This window comes from Pelophylax lessonae, assembly GCF_965119305.1.
Source record: "Pelophylax lessonae genome assembly, chromosome: 11".
NCBI classification, from domain to species: Eukaryota; Metazoa; Chordata; class Amphibia; order Anura; family Ranidae; genus Pelophylax; species Pelophylax lessonae.
This window is the reverse complement of record NC_138778.1, coordinates 56,446,230-56,466,593: the sequence shown is the minus strand read 5'-3', so window position 1 is coordinate 56,466,593 and position 20,364 is coordinate 56,446,230. Positions and strand designations below refer to the sequence as shown.

Genomic DNA, 20,364 nt, shown 5'->3' with positions numbered 1-20,364 from the left:
CTCAGTTCAATAAAAAAAAAAAAAAAAAAGTGATGTACAGTAAAACCTTGGATTGCGAGCATAATTCGTTCCGGTGTAACGTTAAAAAACCATACCCCGTGGAGAAACCATACCCTCGTCACTTCCGGGCTGAAACAGCTGAGCAGCGCAGCAGTGCGCATGCTCAGAGCCCCGGATACGTGATTGAACATTAAAGAATTAGACAAGTGCGCATGCTCGGTGGGCATGAAATTCTCACGGCACTGTCTCTAATGTAAAACTTGCGGCGCTTACATTAAAACAACTCATCTGAAACGTAAATCATCTCCGCTCTTCGCCCTGTCACTGCCCTCATCTCCGGTAATAAATATAAAAGCGGCGGTGGGTGTATGAGATGTAAATGTGACGGTGATCGCGGCTCCGTGATCCGCTTTTATATTTATTACCGGAGATGAGGGCAGTGACAGGGCGAAGAGCGGAGATGATTTATGTTGCAGAGGAGCTGTTTTAATGTAAGCGCCGCAAGTTTAACTACCGTGAGAAATCCATACCCTCCGTAGCGGAACCGGAAGTGACGAGGGTATGGTTTTCTCACGGGTATGGATTTTTCACGGAACACCGGAAACATGCTTGTAATCCAAAGCACTCTTATATCAAAGCAAATTTCCCCGTAAGAAATAATGGAAACTCAGATGATTCGTTCCACAACCATTTATTCATAAATCCTTCAATTTATAGTCCATATAAAAATATTATAGCATTGCGATAGGTTATATAACCATAAAATGTCCATCCACAAATAGCCCCTTCCACAAGGGGATTGGAAGCAAAATCCAGCAGGAGCCACAGAGTATCAAAGAGAAGAGAGGCGCCTCTAAGTGTAGCAAAATGGTTCCATTTAATGAAGGTACAACATTTAGCAACTCACATGGTTGAATAAAACAGGCACATCTAAGTATGCAGGCATCCGGGGTAAAGCTGTCCACATAGACTATCTTCTGCACCGCCGTCTGCCAGTCTGTAATCCTGACCGGGAAGACCACCCTGCAGTAAAGCGATCTGAAAGCAAGGGGCAGCATGGAAGGGATGACGTAGATGGCGGTGCGGAGGATGGTCTATGTGGACAGCTTTACCCCTGATGCCTGCATCATTGGATGTGCCTGTTCCAATCATCAACCATGTGATTTGCTAAATGTGGTACCTTCATTAAATTGAACCATATTGCTACACTTAGAGGTGCCTCTCTTCTCTTTTATACTCAGCTGTGACTTGAGGCTACTTGTATATCAAGACATCGCTTGTATATCAAGTCAAATTTTATTTGAAAATTTTGCTTGTCTTGCAAAGCGCTCTTAAACCAAGTTACTCTCAAACCAAGGTTTTACTGTATCTAAAATATTAGAAAAAATTGTTGCACGAGTGGTTATCTACCAATGGCATTGAACATAGTTTTCTATTTCAGTTTTAGCAATCGCTTTAGTATATAGCAGCAGCTTTTATTTTTACTGTGATTAAGAAATAAAGCAAGTACAACCGAAAAGCAGGAAGACTTATTAGCATACTGGGCCTCTAGTAAATCCACTAGGTTAGTGATGGCAAACCTTGGCACCCCAGATGTTTTGGAACTACATTTCCCATGATGCTCACCTACACTGCACACTACATTATGGCAAATGTAGTTTCAAAACATCTGGGGTGCCAAGGTTTGCCATCCCTGCACTAGGTTATATTACGCAACAGTGGGCTATCATACCATGTCTTGCCCCAGCGGCAATAGCAATGGTCCCTGAGCTTCCATCCTGTACAACTTCTCCAGACCAACATCATCTACACTTTTATTCTTAGCATTAGAGTATGGAATGATTAAAACTGCAGTCAATTTATTTTATTTTCTGCCGTCTTGTCCCACTGGGGCAGTTTCAGGCCACTTTTTGTTCCAAAGACACAACAGGAATGAAACTGAAAGCTCTTCAAAGTGAGGCAAACATTCCATTAAGCGTGTCTGCAGAATAGGTATTCCCATTGGAAACACTATACTTACTGTACATTTTTGGAGTTGTCACTTGTCCCCAAGACAGAGAGCAATAATTTCCTTAGTAGAGGTGCAGACACCTGGTACAGGGATGTAACTACAGGGGTTTCAGAGGTTGCAATTGCAACCGGGCCCCATACTCCAGGGGCCTATGCGGCTCCCCTGTACACCTGGATAAGGAGGGGTGGTGGGGGCAGCATGTAGAGAAATCGCTGTCCTCCTCTTTCCTCCTGTAGCTGCAGGAGGAAAATGGAGGAGATTGGTTTCTCTGTATGCTGCCCCCGCCACCCCTCCTATCCAGTTCTCTGTGTTCTGCTGTCTCTGGGCCCCTGCGTGCTCCCCCGGTCCCCCCCCCCCCCCCACACACACACTATGCTACCCCACCCCACTGTGCTCCCTCCCCTCTCCTGCCAGCTGCTGCAGGGGATGTGTCACAATAGAGAACCAGGAAGGAGTCGGTAAATATGTAATTTACCAGCTCCTCCCTTTTCTGAATGGACAGAGTCCTAGTCAGTGACATTGTAAAAAAAAATGAAGGGGGCCCACTGCAGAACTTGTTAAAGGGTCCCGCTGTGGGAACGTAATAAAGGGCCCCGCAACGAGAGTAAAGGGCCCCAGGATTAGTGGGAAGAGCCCCAGGCTTGAAGGGAAGGGCCCCGGGGGGGCCTTCATGGTTTCTTGCACCGGGGCCCTGAAGGTTCTAGTTACGCCTCTGACCTGGTACCTAAACCTAGAGTACCCAAAGTGCCCAACCAATGCCCTTCACCTACCGGAAAGGTTTTATAGAAGCAATAAGCTAGCTACCGTAACATCCGTTACTCCTGTTTGTATGCCACTGCTTTTATAAGCTCTAATATTCTATAGCAAAATAACAGATCATAATCAAAATTGAACCAGAAAAAAAAAAAAAGGTTCAGAACTAAGTACTGTACAATTCTGTATTTAATGCTGTATTTGTATATTCAGTTTTACAGTGTGTTGCATACTAGTACCTTTAACAGGGGTCGAGACAGATTCATGTCCTGGAAAGTCAAGCTTTCATCAAACTGAGAAGCATCTTCAAAAAACCCAGAGTTCTAAAAAAAAAAAAAAAATAACAGATACACATGAATAAGGCGATTTAACTGGTAATTATAAAGGGACCATTCACACACACACGCACTTCGGATTGCCACCCACATAACACACATGTGCGGCGGCAAAGGGTTGGGCTTCAATGCCCACACACTGCACATATGGGTCACTGGGCAGCCAATGTCTCTGTGCTGAGAGCATGCCCACTGCAGAGACCGAGCTGTCAAAGACAGCTCTCTGTCTCTACTAACAAATAATAGCTGGCGGGCCTGGCTATTGTGACCACTGTGACAGCGAATTACAGTGGTCACATGTTGGCCGATCCTTCCTGCTGCACTGAGCATTCAAAATCTTCTAAAGAAAAGCTGGGGCTAGGTGGGAAGGGGTGATAACTGGTTTCGGATCAGTAGATAGCATGCTTGTGGAAGTTTAGACAATTATTGAAGTCAGTTCTTACACAGCAATGAACACAGTTGAAGTCTCAGATTAGGTTTTTATAGCTGTCTGGGGTCTCGTTGGCCAGATTTCACAAACATCTATTCTGGTTACAATGACAAGCAGTAAGAGGACATTTCTCCAATAAAGACACAAACAACCTAACAATGTTCAATCTGTCCCCTATCAAAGAAAATACAAAAACTGTTTTGCTTTAATTTGATTAGGTGAAATTTAGGAAATGCTGGGTCACAGTCATACAAATATCTTACCCCAAGTCCTTTTTTCTTCTTCTTTTCTTTAACTCTTAGTGTATCTAAATGAGAAAAAAAGCAACTCATGAAGATGGGTGCACTTATATACAACCTTTTCTAGTTGCGGACCGTCCACTGCCTTCTTACTGTGGATGGGCGGCCACTCTACACTGGATCACGTACATGATCCAGCATTTCTGGGTAGGGGGCACTACCCCCATCTGTGTGGTCATTCCGTACAGAACAAGTCTGTCAGCAGGTCCCGGTCCACAATTTATGGCTGGGACCTGCTGATCAGCTTAGCGAATCACAGTACAGTGCTCTGTGTTTACCAACACCACAGGGCTCTGTATACAGATCAGCAATGTGGCTGTAATTTTCTTCCTGCAAAGCAGAGAGAACATCCACATCTCCTAGTAAAAGCAGCACCTTACACATGGTTAGACAAGCAATTAACTCTTTGATTGCCCCTTGATTAACCCCGAATAAACTGAACGCAGTCTTAAAGCGGTAGTATACCGCTTTTTGCGACTTAACTACAGGTAAGCCTATAATAAGGCTTACCTGTAGGTACAATTAATATCTCCTAAACCGGCACGGTTTAGGAGATATTTGCACTGCATGCAGCCGCATGCGCTCTGAAGGTCTGGCAGACCTTCAGCGTTCCTTGCCAGGAACTTGCCGGAAAATGACTCCCGCTCACATGCGCGGGAGTGACGTCATCGCGGCTCCGGCAAATCACAGCGCCGGAGCCGCCGAACCCGGAAGAGACGCCGAGGGATTGTGTCAGCTCCCACAGCGGTGTCCGGGGCTTCGTTCTAAGGTAAGTAATTCATAATGAGCTAGTATGCGATGCATACTAGCTCATTATGCCTTTGTCTTGCAGAGATTTTTTTCTTTTTAAGTATACTAACGCTTTAATGTTACTGGTGATGTCGGTGTCCATCAGCTCCAATCCAGTGTCAAATTGCCCGCCACACTATCACGGTCCCACTATAGGTCATTGATTATCGCCATTACTAGTATTAAATAAATAAAAATTCTAGTACATATACACCATTGGTTGTAGATGCTATAATTTTCACACAAACCAATCAATATACACTTATTGGGATTTTGTTTTTACCAAAGACATGCAGCAGAATACATTTTGGCCTAAATTTATGAAGAAATTTAAATTCTTTTACTGTGTTATAAAACCCGTTTTTTTCCTTCTTCAAAAACATCAGTCTTTCATTTATATAATAAAAATAATAAACCACTAAAAGAATGCTAAAAAAAAAAATAAAAAAAAATAAATATATCACATACAATTAAATAGAGATTGTTATCACAAGTTCCTCAAATTTGCAAGAAACTTGTATAAGTACTTACAGACAAAGTTCCAAACTATATTCTATTATGCAATATATATTATTACGGAGAGCACACACAATAGATTGTTCTATATGTGCTCCGTCAGAGCCTCCCTCTTAAACATGGCTTCTTATCACACAACACACATTAAGAAATGACACTTTGGGGTGCCCAAGCTGCTAGGAAAAATCCCCCATCCATGCTGTAACGGAACCGCGACCCACACTGTGTTTGTGGGCTTTCGTCAGTATATGGCTTCTTTCAGTCGTGAACACAGATATCAGATTTTCCAGCCATTCCCCCCCCCCCCCCCCCCCCATACAAAGCTAGCCGACAACTTAGCTTGTTCTGGAACCTTCAGAGACCGCCAGTGACAAACTGTCCGTCTCTGACACTGAAGAACATGGAACAGAGGCCAATGTGATTAGCTCTTTCAATGAACATGTTCAGAATCAAACAGGCCAGGAATATCCTCACATATTTCTCGCGATACATGGCAAACAAATATTAATGTCCCACTTGAAGCAATCCAAACCATGTTCTCCGTGTCCATTAAGTACCTGCCTTTCACTCCCAGTGACGGCGAGTCCAGTCAGATATCTTCCCACCCAAAGGTGGACTAACCAGGTGCCAGACCTCTAATCGGTCTGTGCCTGAGTTAGTCAGGTAACAAGTCCTAAAGAGTCAATCCATCATGGCAACTTCCTTGACAAAGTTCCACATAGTTTGTAAGTTTGTCCCGGCAGGGCGCATGGAGCTCTCATAGCCGATCAGTCTGTGGAAGTCGGGTCTGGGCAGGCCAGACTGGGCTTCTTGGTCAACCTGTGTCCCTAATAGACACAGGATGACTTCCACATAAGAGGGGCCTAGGGTGCTGAGAGGGATTTTGCAAACCTCTCTAAGGGAAGCTGTGTTCCATGGGCCCCCCCAACCAAAGGGACTCCCGTCACACATGCTGTTTGCGACAAGTTGTTTACTCAGAAAAATTGTTTATCACAAAAACGCAAGCGTCCATTTTAGCTTCATTTAAACCAAATTCATAGAACACACTATTTGATATTAATCTTATTCCTAATGCATATTATGATGTAGATCAGTAAGGATCACTATTATCCCTATACAAAATGTCATTTGTATACAGTGTTGAATGACCGCGCAGTTGCTAAAGTAGTGCAGTGCTGAATAGCAAACAAATGCCCTGGTCATGAAGAGGGTAAAACCTTCCGGAGCTCAAGTGGTTATAAACGATCTCAAGAGATCCAAGATTTCTAACCCCTGCCATAGCACCAACCTTCTGGTTCTCACTGTCTACTCACATGTACTAGACTACCGTATACTCTATTGACTCTAGCATTGTTACCCTTCTGACCTGATTAATGTTCTAGATTTGTATTTCCCAGAATAGGTTTGCCTTTAGTTGTATTATCTATGATCTTACCCAGAAAAAAAAAAAAAAAAAACATCACAAAAAATATAAATTCTCAATCTGCTTCCTGCTAAAACCTATGTGTTTTCAAGTTTCAAACTTTAAAGTGACTCTAAATAGGCAGAACGTTTCAGCTTTCAGATAAAAAAACCTTCCATGATAAGCGCCCCCCAGCCTCCCAATAAATACTTATATGGCTCCTCTTTCGATCCAGAGAAGTGCATATATACAGTGGGTACGGAAAGTATTCAGACCCCCTTAAATTTTTCACTCTTTGTTATATTGCAGCCATTTGCTACAATCATTTAAGTTCATTCTTCTTCCTCATGAATGTACACATAGAACCCCATACTGACAGAAAAACACAGAATTGTTGACATTGTTGCAGATTTATTAAAAAAGAAAAACTGAAATATCACATGGTCCTAAGTATTCAGACCCTTTTCTCAGTATTTAGTAGAAGCCCCCTTTTGATCTAATACAGCCAGGAGTCTTTTTGGGAAAGATGCAACAAGTCTTTCACACCTGGATTTGGGGATCCTCTGCCATTCCTCCTTGCAGATCCTCTCCAGTTCTGTCAGGTTGGATGGTAAACGTTGGTGGACAGCCATTTTTAGGTCTCTCCAGAGATGCTCAATTGGGTTTAAGTCAGGGCTCTGGCTGGGCCATTCAAGAACAGTCACGGAGTTGTTGTGAAGCCACTCCTTCGTTATTTTTGCTGTGTGCTTAGGGTCATTGTCTGTAAACCTTCGGCCAAGTCTGAGGTCCAGAGCACTCTGGAGAAGGTTTTTGTCCAGGATATCCCTGTACTTGGCCGCATTCATCTTTCCCTCGATTGCAACCAGTCGTCCTGTCCCTGCAGCTGAAAAACACCCCCACAGCATGATGCTGCCACCACCATGCTTCACTGTTGGGACTGTATTGGACAGGTGATGAGCAGTGCCTGGTTTTCTCCACACATACCGCTTAGAATTAAGGCCAAAAAGTTCTATTTTGGTCTCATCAGACCAGAGAATCTTATTTCTCACCATCTTGGAGTTCTTCAGGTGTTTTTTAGCAAACTCCATGCGGGCTTTCATGTGTCTTACACTGAGGAGAGGCTTCCGTCGGGCCACTCTGCCATAAAGCCCCAACTGGTGGAGGGCTGCAGTGATGGTTGACTTTCTACAACTTTCTCCCATCTCCTGACTGCATCTCTGGAGCTCAGCCACAGTGATCTTTGGGTTCTTCTTTACCTCTCTCACCAAGGCTCTTCTCCCCCGATAGCTCAGTTTGGCCGGACGGCCAGCTCTAGGAAGGGTTCTGGTCGTCCCAAACGTCTTCCATTTGAGGATTATGGAGGCCACTGTGCTCTTAGGAACCTTAAGTGCAGCAGAAATCTTTTTGTAACCTTGGCCAGATCTGTGCCTTGCCACAATTCTGTCTCTGAGCTCTTCAGGCAGTTCCTTTGACCTCATGATTCTCATTTGCTCTGACATGCATTGTGATCTGGAAGGTCTTATATAGACAGGTGTGTGGCTTTCCTAATCAAGTCCAATCAGTATAATCAAACACAGCTGGACTCAAATGAAGGTGTAGAACCATCTCAAGGATGATCAGAAGAAATGGAAAGCACCTGAGTTAAATATATGAGTGTCACAGCAAAGGGTCTGAATACTTAGGACCATGTGATATTTCAGTTTTTCTTTTTTAATAAATCTGCAACAATGTCAACAATTCTGTGTTTTACTGTCAGTATGGGGTGCTATGTGTACATTCATGAGGCAGAAGAATGAACTTAAATGATTTTAGCAAATGGCTGCAATATAACAAAGAGTGAAAAATTTAAGGGGGTCTGAATACTTTCCGTACCCACTGTATATATAACACACACATACCACCAAGGCAACAAAGGAGGGGCTCAAGAAGCACATTAAGGTCATAGAGAGGCCTAGTCAGTCTCCAGACCTTAATCCTATAGAAAATTTATAGGAGGGAGCTAAAACTTCAAGTTGCAAAGAAACAGCCATCGTTTTTCCCGCTACCGATGGCTCCAGTAAGCAGGGAAACCACCGGGAAGCGGCGGGAGAGGGAAATCACCCTTATGTAAAAGTGGGCCACCCGCCGTTTAAAAAAAATAAAAAAATTTCCCGGGGTTATGGCAGACCCCGGTATTTAACGTCAAAGTACCGACGTAAATACACAGTGGGCGCCCCATAAATGGTTAATTATCTGACAAACCCTATTTAACTGGCAGCCTAACTTTTCAGTTTCCACTGACTTTGCAAGATGGTGAGCCATGCTAAAGTGACTGAAACCCTCCGGCAGCAGCTTATCCAGATGAAGGCCAAAGGGATGACCCTTTCAGCCATAGCAATAGAAGTTTGTCCTTCCAAATCTGATATCTAAGTAGGGCTGCACGATATTGGAAAAAAAGTACATTGCGATATTTTTTTTACCCCAACAATATATATTGCGATATTGAGAGAGCCGTCAATCCAGGCTAAATACAGGGTTAAAACACACATATACTATACAATAAAATGCAGTATTGTGATGATGAGGTGGTCTTGTGAACTGATAACTGTCCCCAGAGGAAGAGCATAGGAAGTTATCATTCAGCATTGTTCCCAGCTATCTCTATTGACTACCCCCCCCCCCATGTTACAGAGAGGGGGAGGTGTTATATAGTCCTAACATACTTCCTTCCTAGAGTGACAACGCTGCTCCTCCTAGATACAGTACGGTAGTCACTCTAGGAATAGAAGTATGTTCCTAGCATGATCAGCAGGTGAAAATGAAGAAAAATAAATTGTAAAAAAACAATTGTAGCCCTCCCCCACCTCTACAGACCGGTGAGCTGCAATAGGTTTCATTTCTGCACTTGAAGGGCTAGTTCAACTTTACAGAGCTAACACTGCACACAATCCCCACCCTCCCAATGCTCAAATAATTCCGATTCTAAATGGTAAACTGTGCGATTGTACGGCGAGAAGGTAAATCAGAATGACACGGTAAGACAGAAGAAATTGGAGGAGACAGACGGGGAGCCGGAGACAAATAGAAAAAGACATAAAAGACTGGCACAGCGGAGAGAGAACTTGAACCATCAGAAATCAGTGCCTGCCATTGGACGGGAAGATCTACAAGCAGAGAAATCGGGACCCACAGTTGTGGTAGAAGGTAGAATACAGCCCGACAATGCCGACATCCGTCCCGCATGTGAAGTCCGTCCTGCAGCTCTCCTGACCGAGCGGTGAGCGCGGCACAGCGAACCAATCCCGTCGTGAGTAGTGGCAAAACGAACCAATCAGGTGTGCAAGCACGCGCGATTGGTTCCCTGTGCCGCTGTTCACGACGCGCTGCTCACCGCTCAGTCAGGAGAGCTGAAGGACTTCACATGCGGGACAGTCGGGCTGTATTCTTCTACCTTCCATCACTGTGAGTCCCCAAAATCGGCTGATCCGGGGATGTGAATATCGCCCACTCCTGCAGCACGATATTCGATGATACATCGAATTTTGTTCAGCCCTATATCTAAGAATATTGCATCTTTACATCACAAACTCATTCAAGTCCCCCAAGAAGGCTGTCGTCCACAAAAGACAAATGCAAGAGAGGACAGGATAATGCGGAGAATCTCAAGGAGAAATTGGTTCAACACTGCAGGAGTGATTGTTGCCATTTCAGCGCTGAGTAAAGCTCCGTACACACGTACCGAATGTCGGCCGAACGATCGGCCATCTTTTGTCCGGTGCTGTCCTGTCGGTTGAAAAGTGCTAAAGACTGCACACAAATTTTGTCGACCAACAACAGCCGACTGCAGAAGTGATGTCATGTGATGGTTAACTTTCCGTGTGTTTTTTCTTCTCTGAGCATGCCCAGTCTTGCTCATCTGCTGTTTGTCGGCCGAATTCTGTACTGACTGAGGAACAATCGGCCGTTCTGGTGTTGGCCAACAAAAATTTTAATGCCTGCACACCAGATTCTGTTCGGCCGAAAAGTCGCAGTCGGTTGTCGGAAGCATCATACTAACAAGCCGACAATCGGCCGGTGGCCGAATATTTACGGCCAACAATCGCTACGTGTGTACGGGGCTTAAGGATCTGTCTCGTCATACAGTGCCTCGCCGTTTAAGAGAATGTGGACTGAAAGCCTACTCTGCAGTGACCAAACCTCTCATTAGCAGAAAGAATCAAAGGCTAGACCAACCTTTGCTGAGCAGCATGTTGTGTGAACAGAGGAGAACTGGTCCAAAGTTCACTTTAGGGATGAAAGCAAGTTTCATTTATTTGAGTCTTATGGGAAAAATGGTTTGTCATCAAACTGGGGAAAGACTGAACCCAAAGGGGTTGATTTACTAAAGCTAGAGTGCAAAATCAGTCACATTTTTGCATAGAAACCAATCAGCTTCCAGGTTTTATTGCCAAAGCCTAATTTATCAAGCTGAGGTTAGAAGCGGAGTGGCTTCTCTGCAGAAGTGTGACTAATTTTGGACTCTCCTGCTTTAGTAAATAATAAATTATAAATAATGAAAGGAACACTTTGAAACCACATTAGATCTCATTGGGGAAAAATATCATGCTGGATAGGCATACTGATATGGACTGGGTATTGAGTTAAGAACGAAAGGATGTCACATCGCTTGATGGAAATGAAAATCATCATCCTACACGGGGCTGAATTCTAAGACACCCCAAAAATCAAAGTGAAAAAATTATGCAGCAGGTTAGTCCATTTTGCTGAAATTTCATTGCAACAATTTAAAATGGTACTCAGTAATTTGTATGGCCCCCATGTGCTTGTATGCATGCCTGACAATGCCGGCACATGCTCCTAATCAGATGACAAATGGTGTCCTGGGGTATGTCCTCCGAGATCTGAACCAGGGCGTTACTGAGCTCCTGAACAAACTGAGATGCAACCTGGCTGCGTCTGATTGACCAATACAATGTCCCAGAGATGTTCTATTGGATTTAGGTCAGGTGAGCATAGGGGCCATGCAATGGTATGAATTTCTTCATCCTTCAGGAACTGGCTGCATAAGGCCGGGCATTGTCTTGCACCAGGAGGAACCCAGGACTGCACCACTTGTAGGGTCTGATAATGGGTTTGAGGATTTCATCCCTATACCTAATGGCAGTCAGGGTGCCATTGTCTAGCCTGTAGAGGTCTGTGCGTCCCTTCATGGATATACCTCCCCAGACCATCACTCACCCACCACCAAATCGGTCATGCCGATTGAGGTTACAGGCGCATAACATTCTCCACGTCTTCTCCACACTGTTTCACGTCTGTCACATGTACTCAGGGTGAACCTGCTCTCATCAGTGAAAAGCACAGGGTGCCAGTGGCGGACCTGTCAATTCTGATGTTTAATGGCAAATGCCAATTCAAGCTCCACGGTGCCAGGCACAGGGCCCACATTGGACGTAGGGTCCTCAGGCCACCCTCATGAAGTCTGTTTCTGATTGTTTGGTCAGAGACATTCACACCAGTGGCCTGCTGGAGGTCATTTTGTAGGTCTCTGGCAGTGCTCATCCTGTTCCTTCTTGCACAAAGGAGCAGATACCGGTCTTGCTGATGAGTTAAGGACCTTTTATGGCCCTGTCCAGCTCTCCTAGAGTAACTGTCTCCTGGAATCTCCTACATGCTCTTAAGACTGTGCTAGGAGACACAGTAAACCTTCTAGCAATAGCAGAGGTTGATGTGCCATACTGGAGGAGTTGGACTGCCTGTGCAACCTCTATAGGGTCCAGATATCGCCTCATGCTACCAGTAGTGACACTGACCCTAGCCAAATGCAAAACTAGTGAAAAAATGACTAGGGATAAAAATGTCAGTGGCCTCCACCTGTAAAACCATTCCTGTTTTGGAGGTTGTCTCATTGTTGCCCATCTAGTGCATCTGTTAATTTTATTAACACCAAAGCAGCTGAAACAGATTAACAACCCCCCTCTGCTACTTAACTGACCAGAAGAACATCCCAAGAGTTTCATTGACTTGATGCTATAATCTGATTAAGATTAAAAAGTGTTCCTTGAATATATACACACACACACATATACACATTATATATACACATACATACATACATACATACATACACACACACGGGCAGCCAGCAGAGGGATTTATGGATCACCTGTGCATCCCTTTGTGGGCAAACAAAGCTCTCACATGTGTATACGCTGTAGTAACCCCGTGTGAACAAGGCCTTAGGAGCAAAAGGTTAACCCAACAGCCATTCAATTGTAAAAGTGAGGCTAGAGAAAAGGCGCCAGTAAAGAATTACCTGCTTTAGTTAGAACAGTTTCCTCCTCAGATGAGAATTCCTCCTCGCTTTCTTCATTCTCCTCCTCCTCCTCCTCTACGTCTTCCTCTTTTTCTGACTGTTGAGTGTTTTTCTCTGCTTTTTCCTGTAAATAGAAAGACATCAGAATGCGGATCCTGGGAGGCCAATACAAATCTAGGCACAGGTACTGACCTGGTTCTTCCTCTTCTTTCTCACCGTCTCAATCTTCTCATCTAAGCTGGTTGCAGTTCTCTAGATTAGAAAGAAGATCAATGCAGTGAGGAGCTATAGAAAGGCCTCATCACCTACACATGCTATGAGGAATGTCTTTTATTAGCACCTTTTTAAGCTGCTTCATAACATCATCCATCACCCAGCTGTCATCACCCTGTCCATCCCGCTCTGCGAACACAAAGTCTGCGTTGAAGTCCTCGCTGCGTTTATGGTTGGCTTGCTTCTTCTTTCCGAGGACAATTGGCTGCTCCTGTTATAAAATGGAATCAATGACAACATCAGAACCCTTCAGCTCTCAGTGTTTGCTGTATTTAGTAGTCCGGGGTCACTGGAACCACAAAGCTCCCTGTCTACAAGATATCACTTCACAGCAACCAATGTTTACCAATGACCTCGTCCCATTATTTTATTAAAAATGAAACCTGTCCTATAAAAAATGCTATGTGACTGGCTATCGTACTTAATGTGGAGTTCCACCCATTTTTAATAACTTGGGATTACATAGATGTATGTAATCCCCTTTAAAACTACTTTTACCAATGGAAACTTTTTTTTTTTTTTGCTAGTAAATACCTTAGTTTCTTCTTTATTCATCCTCTCCTCACTTCCGGGTCTGGCCGCCGATCGGCGATTACGTCATTCGGCGATTCGCAGGGGGTGCTGGGATGGCATGAAATCTCGATTACACAGGAGCTGAGCTGTTTGTATTGAGGCCGTGCTCCACCTCGCCTCCTCTCAGTGAGCTGTACTGTATGTATTGTATTGAGGCCGTGCTCTGCCACGCCTCCGCCCCGCCTCCTCTCAGTGAGCTGCACTGTATGTATTGTATTGAGGCTGTGCTCTGCCCCGCCTCCTCTCAGTGAGCTGTATTGTATTGAGGCCGTGCTCCACCTCGCCTCCTCTCAGTGAGCTGTACTGTATGTATTGTATTGAGGCTGTGCTCTGCCCCGCCTCCTCTCAGTGAGGATATAATGCTTTCAGTTCTCGCTCACTGAGAGGAGGCGGGCTGGAGCACGGCCTCAATACAATACATACAGTACAGCTCACTGAGAGGAGGCGGGGCGGAGGCGTGGCAGAGCACGGCCTCAATACAAACAGCTCAGCTCCTGTGTAATAATGCGAGAATTCATGCCATCCCAGCACCCCCTGCGAATCGCCGAATTACGCAATTGCCGATCGGCGGCCGGACCCAGAAGTGAGGAGAGGATGAATAAAGAAGAAAATAGCAAAAAAAAAAAGTTTCCATTGGTAAAAGTAGTTTTAAAGGGGATTACATACATCTAAAGTTACTAAAATGGGTGGAACTCCACTTTAATGACTATATATTAGGGATGTCATACACCTGCAGATATCATATGTGTGGCATGCTAAAGAGTTTCCTGCCTGCAGAATCTACAGGCCACAACAAAGGTGTCCGTGTCTGAAAAAAAGGTCGTAGTTGGCAAAAGCCATGAGCGCAGCCGATTATTGTGCCCACCCACCACACCTCACTCAACAGCAGCCAGGACTGACAGGTGGTGGGCAGACAATCGTCAGCATAAAGGCTCGTACACACTTGACGAAAATCGGACGGAATATTCTCCGAATTTTCTCTCTCATGCTCAGCGTTCATAACCGTTTTTAGTTGACAGCGCATAATGTTTACTAAATTTCTCGTCCGAATTTTTATTTTTTTTGGGACCTTCCGGGTCGTCAGCAACTTCAGATCATGAGCGGTCTTTCGTATCCGATTTTTCGCAGACGTACTGCATACACATTAAACGAAAATTGGTCGTCTGGGGACGAACGATAAACATTTTGGTGTTTGTCCCTCCGTTTTTTTTCGTTGAAAATGTCAGCATTGGCTGCTGAAAGTTGTGTACACACTAGCCGAAAATCGTACGATTTTACCTCGGACGGGAATTTTCGGCAGATTTTCTACTAGTTTGTACCCCACTTTAGCCAGGCTCACACAATTTCATGGTCTACAGCAGCCTTTTCATGCACTGGGCTGTCATTACATAACAGAAGTTAAAGTGGAGCTAGAGAGCTTAACCACCTAAGGGCTCTTTCACACGGGTGATCCGATCAGATCCGCCTGTCAGTTTTTTAGGCGGAACTGATCGGATCCTCCATGCAGCTCTATGGGGCAGCGGATGTCAGCGGAGACACCTCCGCTGCCATCCGTTTTCAATCCTGTCCGTGAAATCTGGACGGATGGAAACCCTATTTTTCCATCCGATCCCCCATAGAGAGCAGCGGGAGCTGTGACACCTCCCTCTCCGGACTGCAAGCGGAGACGGAGCTGTCATCCGCCGGCTCAGCAAGGATCGGTGGATCGATCCCCGCTGAGCAGCACGGATCCGCCTACGGAGACGGACCGTGTGAAAGAGCCCTAAGGCCTATTTCTGACACTTGATATTTACAAGTTAAAATCAGTATTTTACTTAGAACCTCCAAACATTACATATATTTTTTTAGCAAAGACTCTGGAGAAAAAAATTGGCAGCCATTGCAATATTTTTTGTCACGCGGTATTCGCGCAGCGGTCTTTCAAACACATTTTTTGGGGAAAAAATAAAAAAAAACACTAAAAACAGTAAAGTTAGCCCAATTCTTTTCTATAAAGTGAAAGATAATGTTATGCCACATAACTAGATACCCAACATGTCATGCTTCAAAATTGCGCACGCTCGTGGAATGGCGACAAACACTGATACTTAAAAATCTACATAGGGGACACTTGAAAAATTTCTACAGGTTACCAGCTTAAGAGTTACAGAGGAGGTCTAGGGATAGAATTATTGCTCTCGCTCTACCGATCGCGGTGATCCCTCACATGTGGTTTGAACACCGTTTACATATGTGGGCGTAACTTGCGCATGTATTCACTTCTGCACGCAAGCTATCTGCTGCCATAACCCCCGTATTTAGCATTTGTGAGGTTAAGCACTGATGTTGGATGAGAAGGCCTGGCTCACAGTCTGTGCTCTTATTCATTCCAGAGGTGTTCTATTGGGTTGAGGTCAGGACTCTGAAGGCCAGTCAAGTTCCTCCACCCCAATTCTATAGTTTTGGTAAATTACCATTTTGGAGCATTTTCACTTTACAAGCATATGGCAGCCCATTCACTTAAATGGGCTGCCCTACATACAACAATCGCCCCAAAGACGCTCCAGAACTTTTTTTTCTTTTAGGGTGGAGCTTGGTGCATTTCTTAACACGATTTTTGGTGCAGCTCATAGCGTGCATTTCCAGTGCTGTTTGCCATGCATTTGGAAACACACAGATGTGAATGGCGCCTTATTGTTCTTGTGGAGAAGTGTTTCCAATCAGCCAGGAGAAAAGTGAGGTAAGCGTGTATCAGGGTGGATTTGATTTAAAGCGGAGTTCCGGGCACAAAATCGATGTTTTTTTTTTGTGCCCGTCCGCTAGTTCTGGATAACCTGAAAAGGAATTGGATAGTTAGGTTTTTTTTTTTTTTAAAAACTCACCTTGTAATTGTAGATCGTAAATACTCACCTCAGGGTACTTCCTCCCTCGGAGCCGCGGCTCACCCCGTCACTTCCTGCCTCACGATGATTCCTGGGAGCTGAACGTCATAGCTCCCAGGAATCAATGCGACGGCACCGGCCCCGCTCGTCACTTCCGGGCGACGCCGCACCGGAAGTGACGAGAGGGGCCGGTGCCGTCGCATTCTGGGAGAAGAAGACGCGGAAGAAGACAGAGAAGAGGACCGCGCCGGCTTCAGCTGCCCACAAGAGAGATGGAAACGCTGTGGAAGAAATTTTATAACTAAGTATTTCTTCTAAAAGGTAAGTGCGAACCGGGACCGATCAGAGGCTAGCCATTGTGGAATGTGCTAGCCCTGACTGTCCCGGGGGTATGCTTATTGAAAAATGACATCTGTGCCCGGAACTCCGCTTTAACCGGTTGCTGACCACACACCATGTATTTACTGTGGCAGTGTGGCTCCCCCAGGCAAACCGACGTAGGGCTATCAGTCGCGAGCAGGGAGCGAGCGTGCCCCCCCACGCCCCAGTTGGCAGCGGGGAAGCCGATGAACAGGTCAGGTGGCTCCGATTGCCGCCTGACATCCGCGATCGTTCCCAACCGAGAGAGAAGGACGGCCGGCTGTTGTAAACACAGCTGACCATTCTTCTCCCTGGAATGATCACAGAAAACCTGTGATCCTTCTATATAGGATCACATGTCTCTGTGGTCATCCCCCACAGTTAGAATCACTTCCCCTAGGCTCACATTTAACCCCTTGATCACCCACAATGTTAACCCCTTCCCTGCCAGTGTCACTATTACAGTAACAGTGCATATTTTTAGCACTGATTACTCTAGTAATGTCACTGGTACCCCCAAAATGTCAGTCAGGGGTCCGATCTGTCCGCCTAAATGTCGCAGTCCCACAGAAAAATCACAGATCGCCACCATTACTAGTAAAAAAAAAAAAAAAAAAAAGACGACGACAAATCTTTCCCAATAACTTTTGCACAAACCAATCAAAGTACACTTATTGCGATTTTTTTTTTTTTTTACCAAAAATATGTAGCAGAAAACAAATAGGCCTAAAATCTTAAAAAAAATTAGATTTTTAAATGTTTTTTTTGGGAATGTTATATAGCAGAATGTGAAAAATATTGTTGTTTTTTTTTCCAGAATTGGTAAAAAAAAAAAAAAAAAAAAAAAAAAAGGAGGTCGCAGAGGTGATCAAATACCACCAAAACAAAGCTCTATTTGTGGGGAAAAAAAGGACATCAATTTTATTTGGGTACAGCGTTGCATGACCGCGCAATTATTCGTTAAGTTGACGCAGTGCCGAATCGCAAAAATATGAATCGCACCTCTGCGCCCCCGTACCCCCACTTCTCCCAATGCTCACCTCTGCGCCCCCGTACCCCCACTTCAACGCTCACCTCTGCGCCCCCCGTAACCCCCACTTCAACGCTCACCTCTGCACCCCCGTAACTCCCACTTCAACGCTCACCTCTGCGCCCCTGTACCCCACTTCTCCAACACTCACCTCTGCGCCCCCCGTACCCCCCCCGCTAATCCAATGCTCACCACTGCGCCCCCTGTACCCCCACTTCTCCATTGCTCACCTCTGCGCCCCCGTACCCCCACTTCAACACTCACCTCTCCGCGCCCCATTTCTCCAACGCTCACCTCTGTGCCGCCATACCCCCCACACTCACATCTGCCCCCCAAAACCCCACTTCTCCCAACGCTCACCTCTGCGCCCCACGTACCCCCACTTCAACGCTCACCTCTGTGGCCCCCATACCCCCACTTCTCCAACGCTCACCTCTGTGGCCCCCCATAACCACACTTCAACGCTCACCTCTGCCCCCCCATACCCCCACTTCTCCAACGCTCACCTCTGTGGCCCCCCATAACCACACTTCAACGCTCACCTCTGCCCCCCCATAACCCCATTTCTCCAACGCTCACCTCTGTGGCCCCCCATAACCACACTTCAATGCTCACCTCTGCCCCCCCGTACCCCCATTTCTCCAACGCTCACCTCTGTGGCCCCCATACCCCCACTTCTCCAACGCTCACCTCTGCGCCCCCCATACCCCCACTTCAACGCTCACCTCTGTGGCCCCCATACCCCCACTTCTCCAACGCTAACTTCTGCACCCCCCATACCCCCACTTCTCCAACGCTCACCTCTGTGCCCCTGTACCCCACTTCAACGCTCACCTCTGCGCCCCCGTACCCCCACTTCAACACTCACCTCTCCCCCCCCCCATTTCTCCAACGCCCACCTCTGTGCCGCCGTACCCCCCACTTCTCCAATGCTCACTTCTGCCCCCCAATTTCTCCAATGCTCACATTTGCGCCCCCTGTACCCTCCACTTCAACACTCACCTCTGTGCCCCCACAACTCCCACTTTTCCAACTCTTAACTCTGCGCCCCCCATACCCCCCACTTCTGCACCACCCAGGTACCCCTCTTTCTCCAATCGATTTACTTTGGAGCCCTGTGCACTGCACGCATTACTAGGGAAAGCATTCCTCGCCCCCACCGATCTTACCTCCTCCCCCTCCTCCTCAGACTCCGGCTCCTCCGGAACCTCCTCATCGTCATCGATAGTTCTGATCAGATCTAGATCAGACATGTTGCGGCCGATGTCCAGGAACAGATTGCTGTGTACAGAGTCAGGGCTGATCACACCGCTGACATGCCTCTATACCATCCGGAACTCTCAGCACTGCACGTGTACTCCTACCAATACCCGGAAGCAATACCACCGCCCGGAACCACATGACTGTGGGGGAGGAGTCTGTCATCAGATATGTGAAAGATACAAGCGATAGGTCAGCTTCTGTACATCATGTGATTGGCAGACAGATCGCTCAGCTCTCAAGACAATACGGTGTACTGCCGAAAGTTTCAACTTGCCGAAAACTCCAACCACCCGCGTCACTTTCGCCGCGAGTCAATGCAATGCCCTGGCCGCGAGTCAATGCCCGTGCACAGTGGAGAACACTGTGCACGAGAGTTGGAGTTTTCGGCAAGATGTGACATTTGTAGCTGCTGTATATAGTTGGAGTTTTCGGCAAGATGTTGCGCCCGACATTTGGAGCTTATATATATATCTTCGGCAGCAAGCATGTTTAACGCCACTGCTATATATTTGTTTACTTATTTAAATGGAAGGATTTAAAAAAAAAAAAATACTTATTAAATACCAGTGCCTGGCAGTTGAAACTTTTGTATATATATATATATATATATATATATATATATATATACACACACACACACATATATATATATATATACACACAAAATGTTCAACTGTCAGGCACTGGTATTTATTTAGGTTTTTTTTGTAATCCTTCCATTTTTATAGATATATATAAAAATAAATAATTGTGAAGATTAAAAAAAAAAAAAAATATATATATATATATATATATATATGTATATTACAGCTAATATAATATAAAAAATAAATACATATATATATATATATATATATATATATATATATACAGCTTTTTTTTTTTTAATCCTCCCATTTATTTATTTTTATATCTATCTATAAAAATGGACTGATTAAAAAAAAAAAACCTAAATAAATAAATACCAGTGCCTGACACTTTGGTGTATATATATACACACACACACACACACACAAAATATACATATATATTTTAATCCTCACATTTATATATTTATATATATATATATATATATATATATATATATATATATATACATTTGATCAGAAGAACAGCCCTCATTTGATATAGCTGGCTGAGAGGAGTGGCAGCTCTTTCAAGATGTGCCGGCATG

General features: G+C 45.1%; 1 protein-coding gene across 1 annotated transcript in view; it reads right to left on the bottom strand.

The window, feature by feature from the left end:
- Nucleotides 1–19,316, bottom strand: part of DDX27 (DEAD-box helicase 27) — a 43,886-nt gene extending 24,570 nt beyond the window's left edge. The window contains exons 1-6 of the mRNA XM_082271325.1: nt 19,097–19,316; nt 13,171–13,311; nt 13,023–13,082; nt 12,831–12,954; nt 3,793–3,836; nt 3,004–3,087 (exon numbers count right to left, since the gene is read on the bottom strand). Coding sequence (XP_082127451.1) covers nt 3,004–3,087; nt 3,793–3,836; nt 12,831–12,954; nt 13,023–13,082; nt 13,171–13,311; nt 19,097–19,180 — 537 coding nt within the window. The 5' untranslated portion in view covers nt 19,181–19,316. The remainder of the gene's footprint in view (nt 1–3,003; nt 3,088–3,792; nt 3,837–12,830; nt 12,955–13,022; nt 13,083–13,170; nt 13,312–19,096) is intronic.
- Between the last annotated feature and the right edge of the window lie 1,048 nt (nt 19,317–20,364).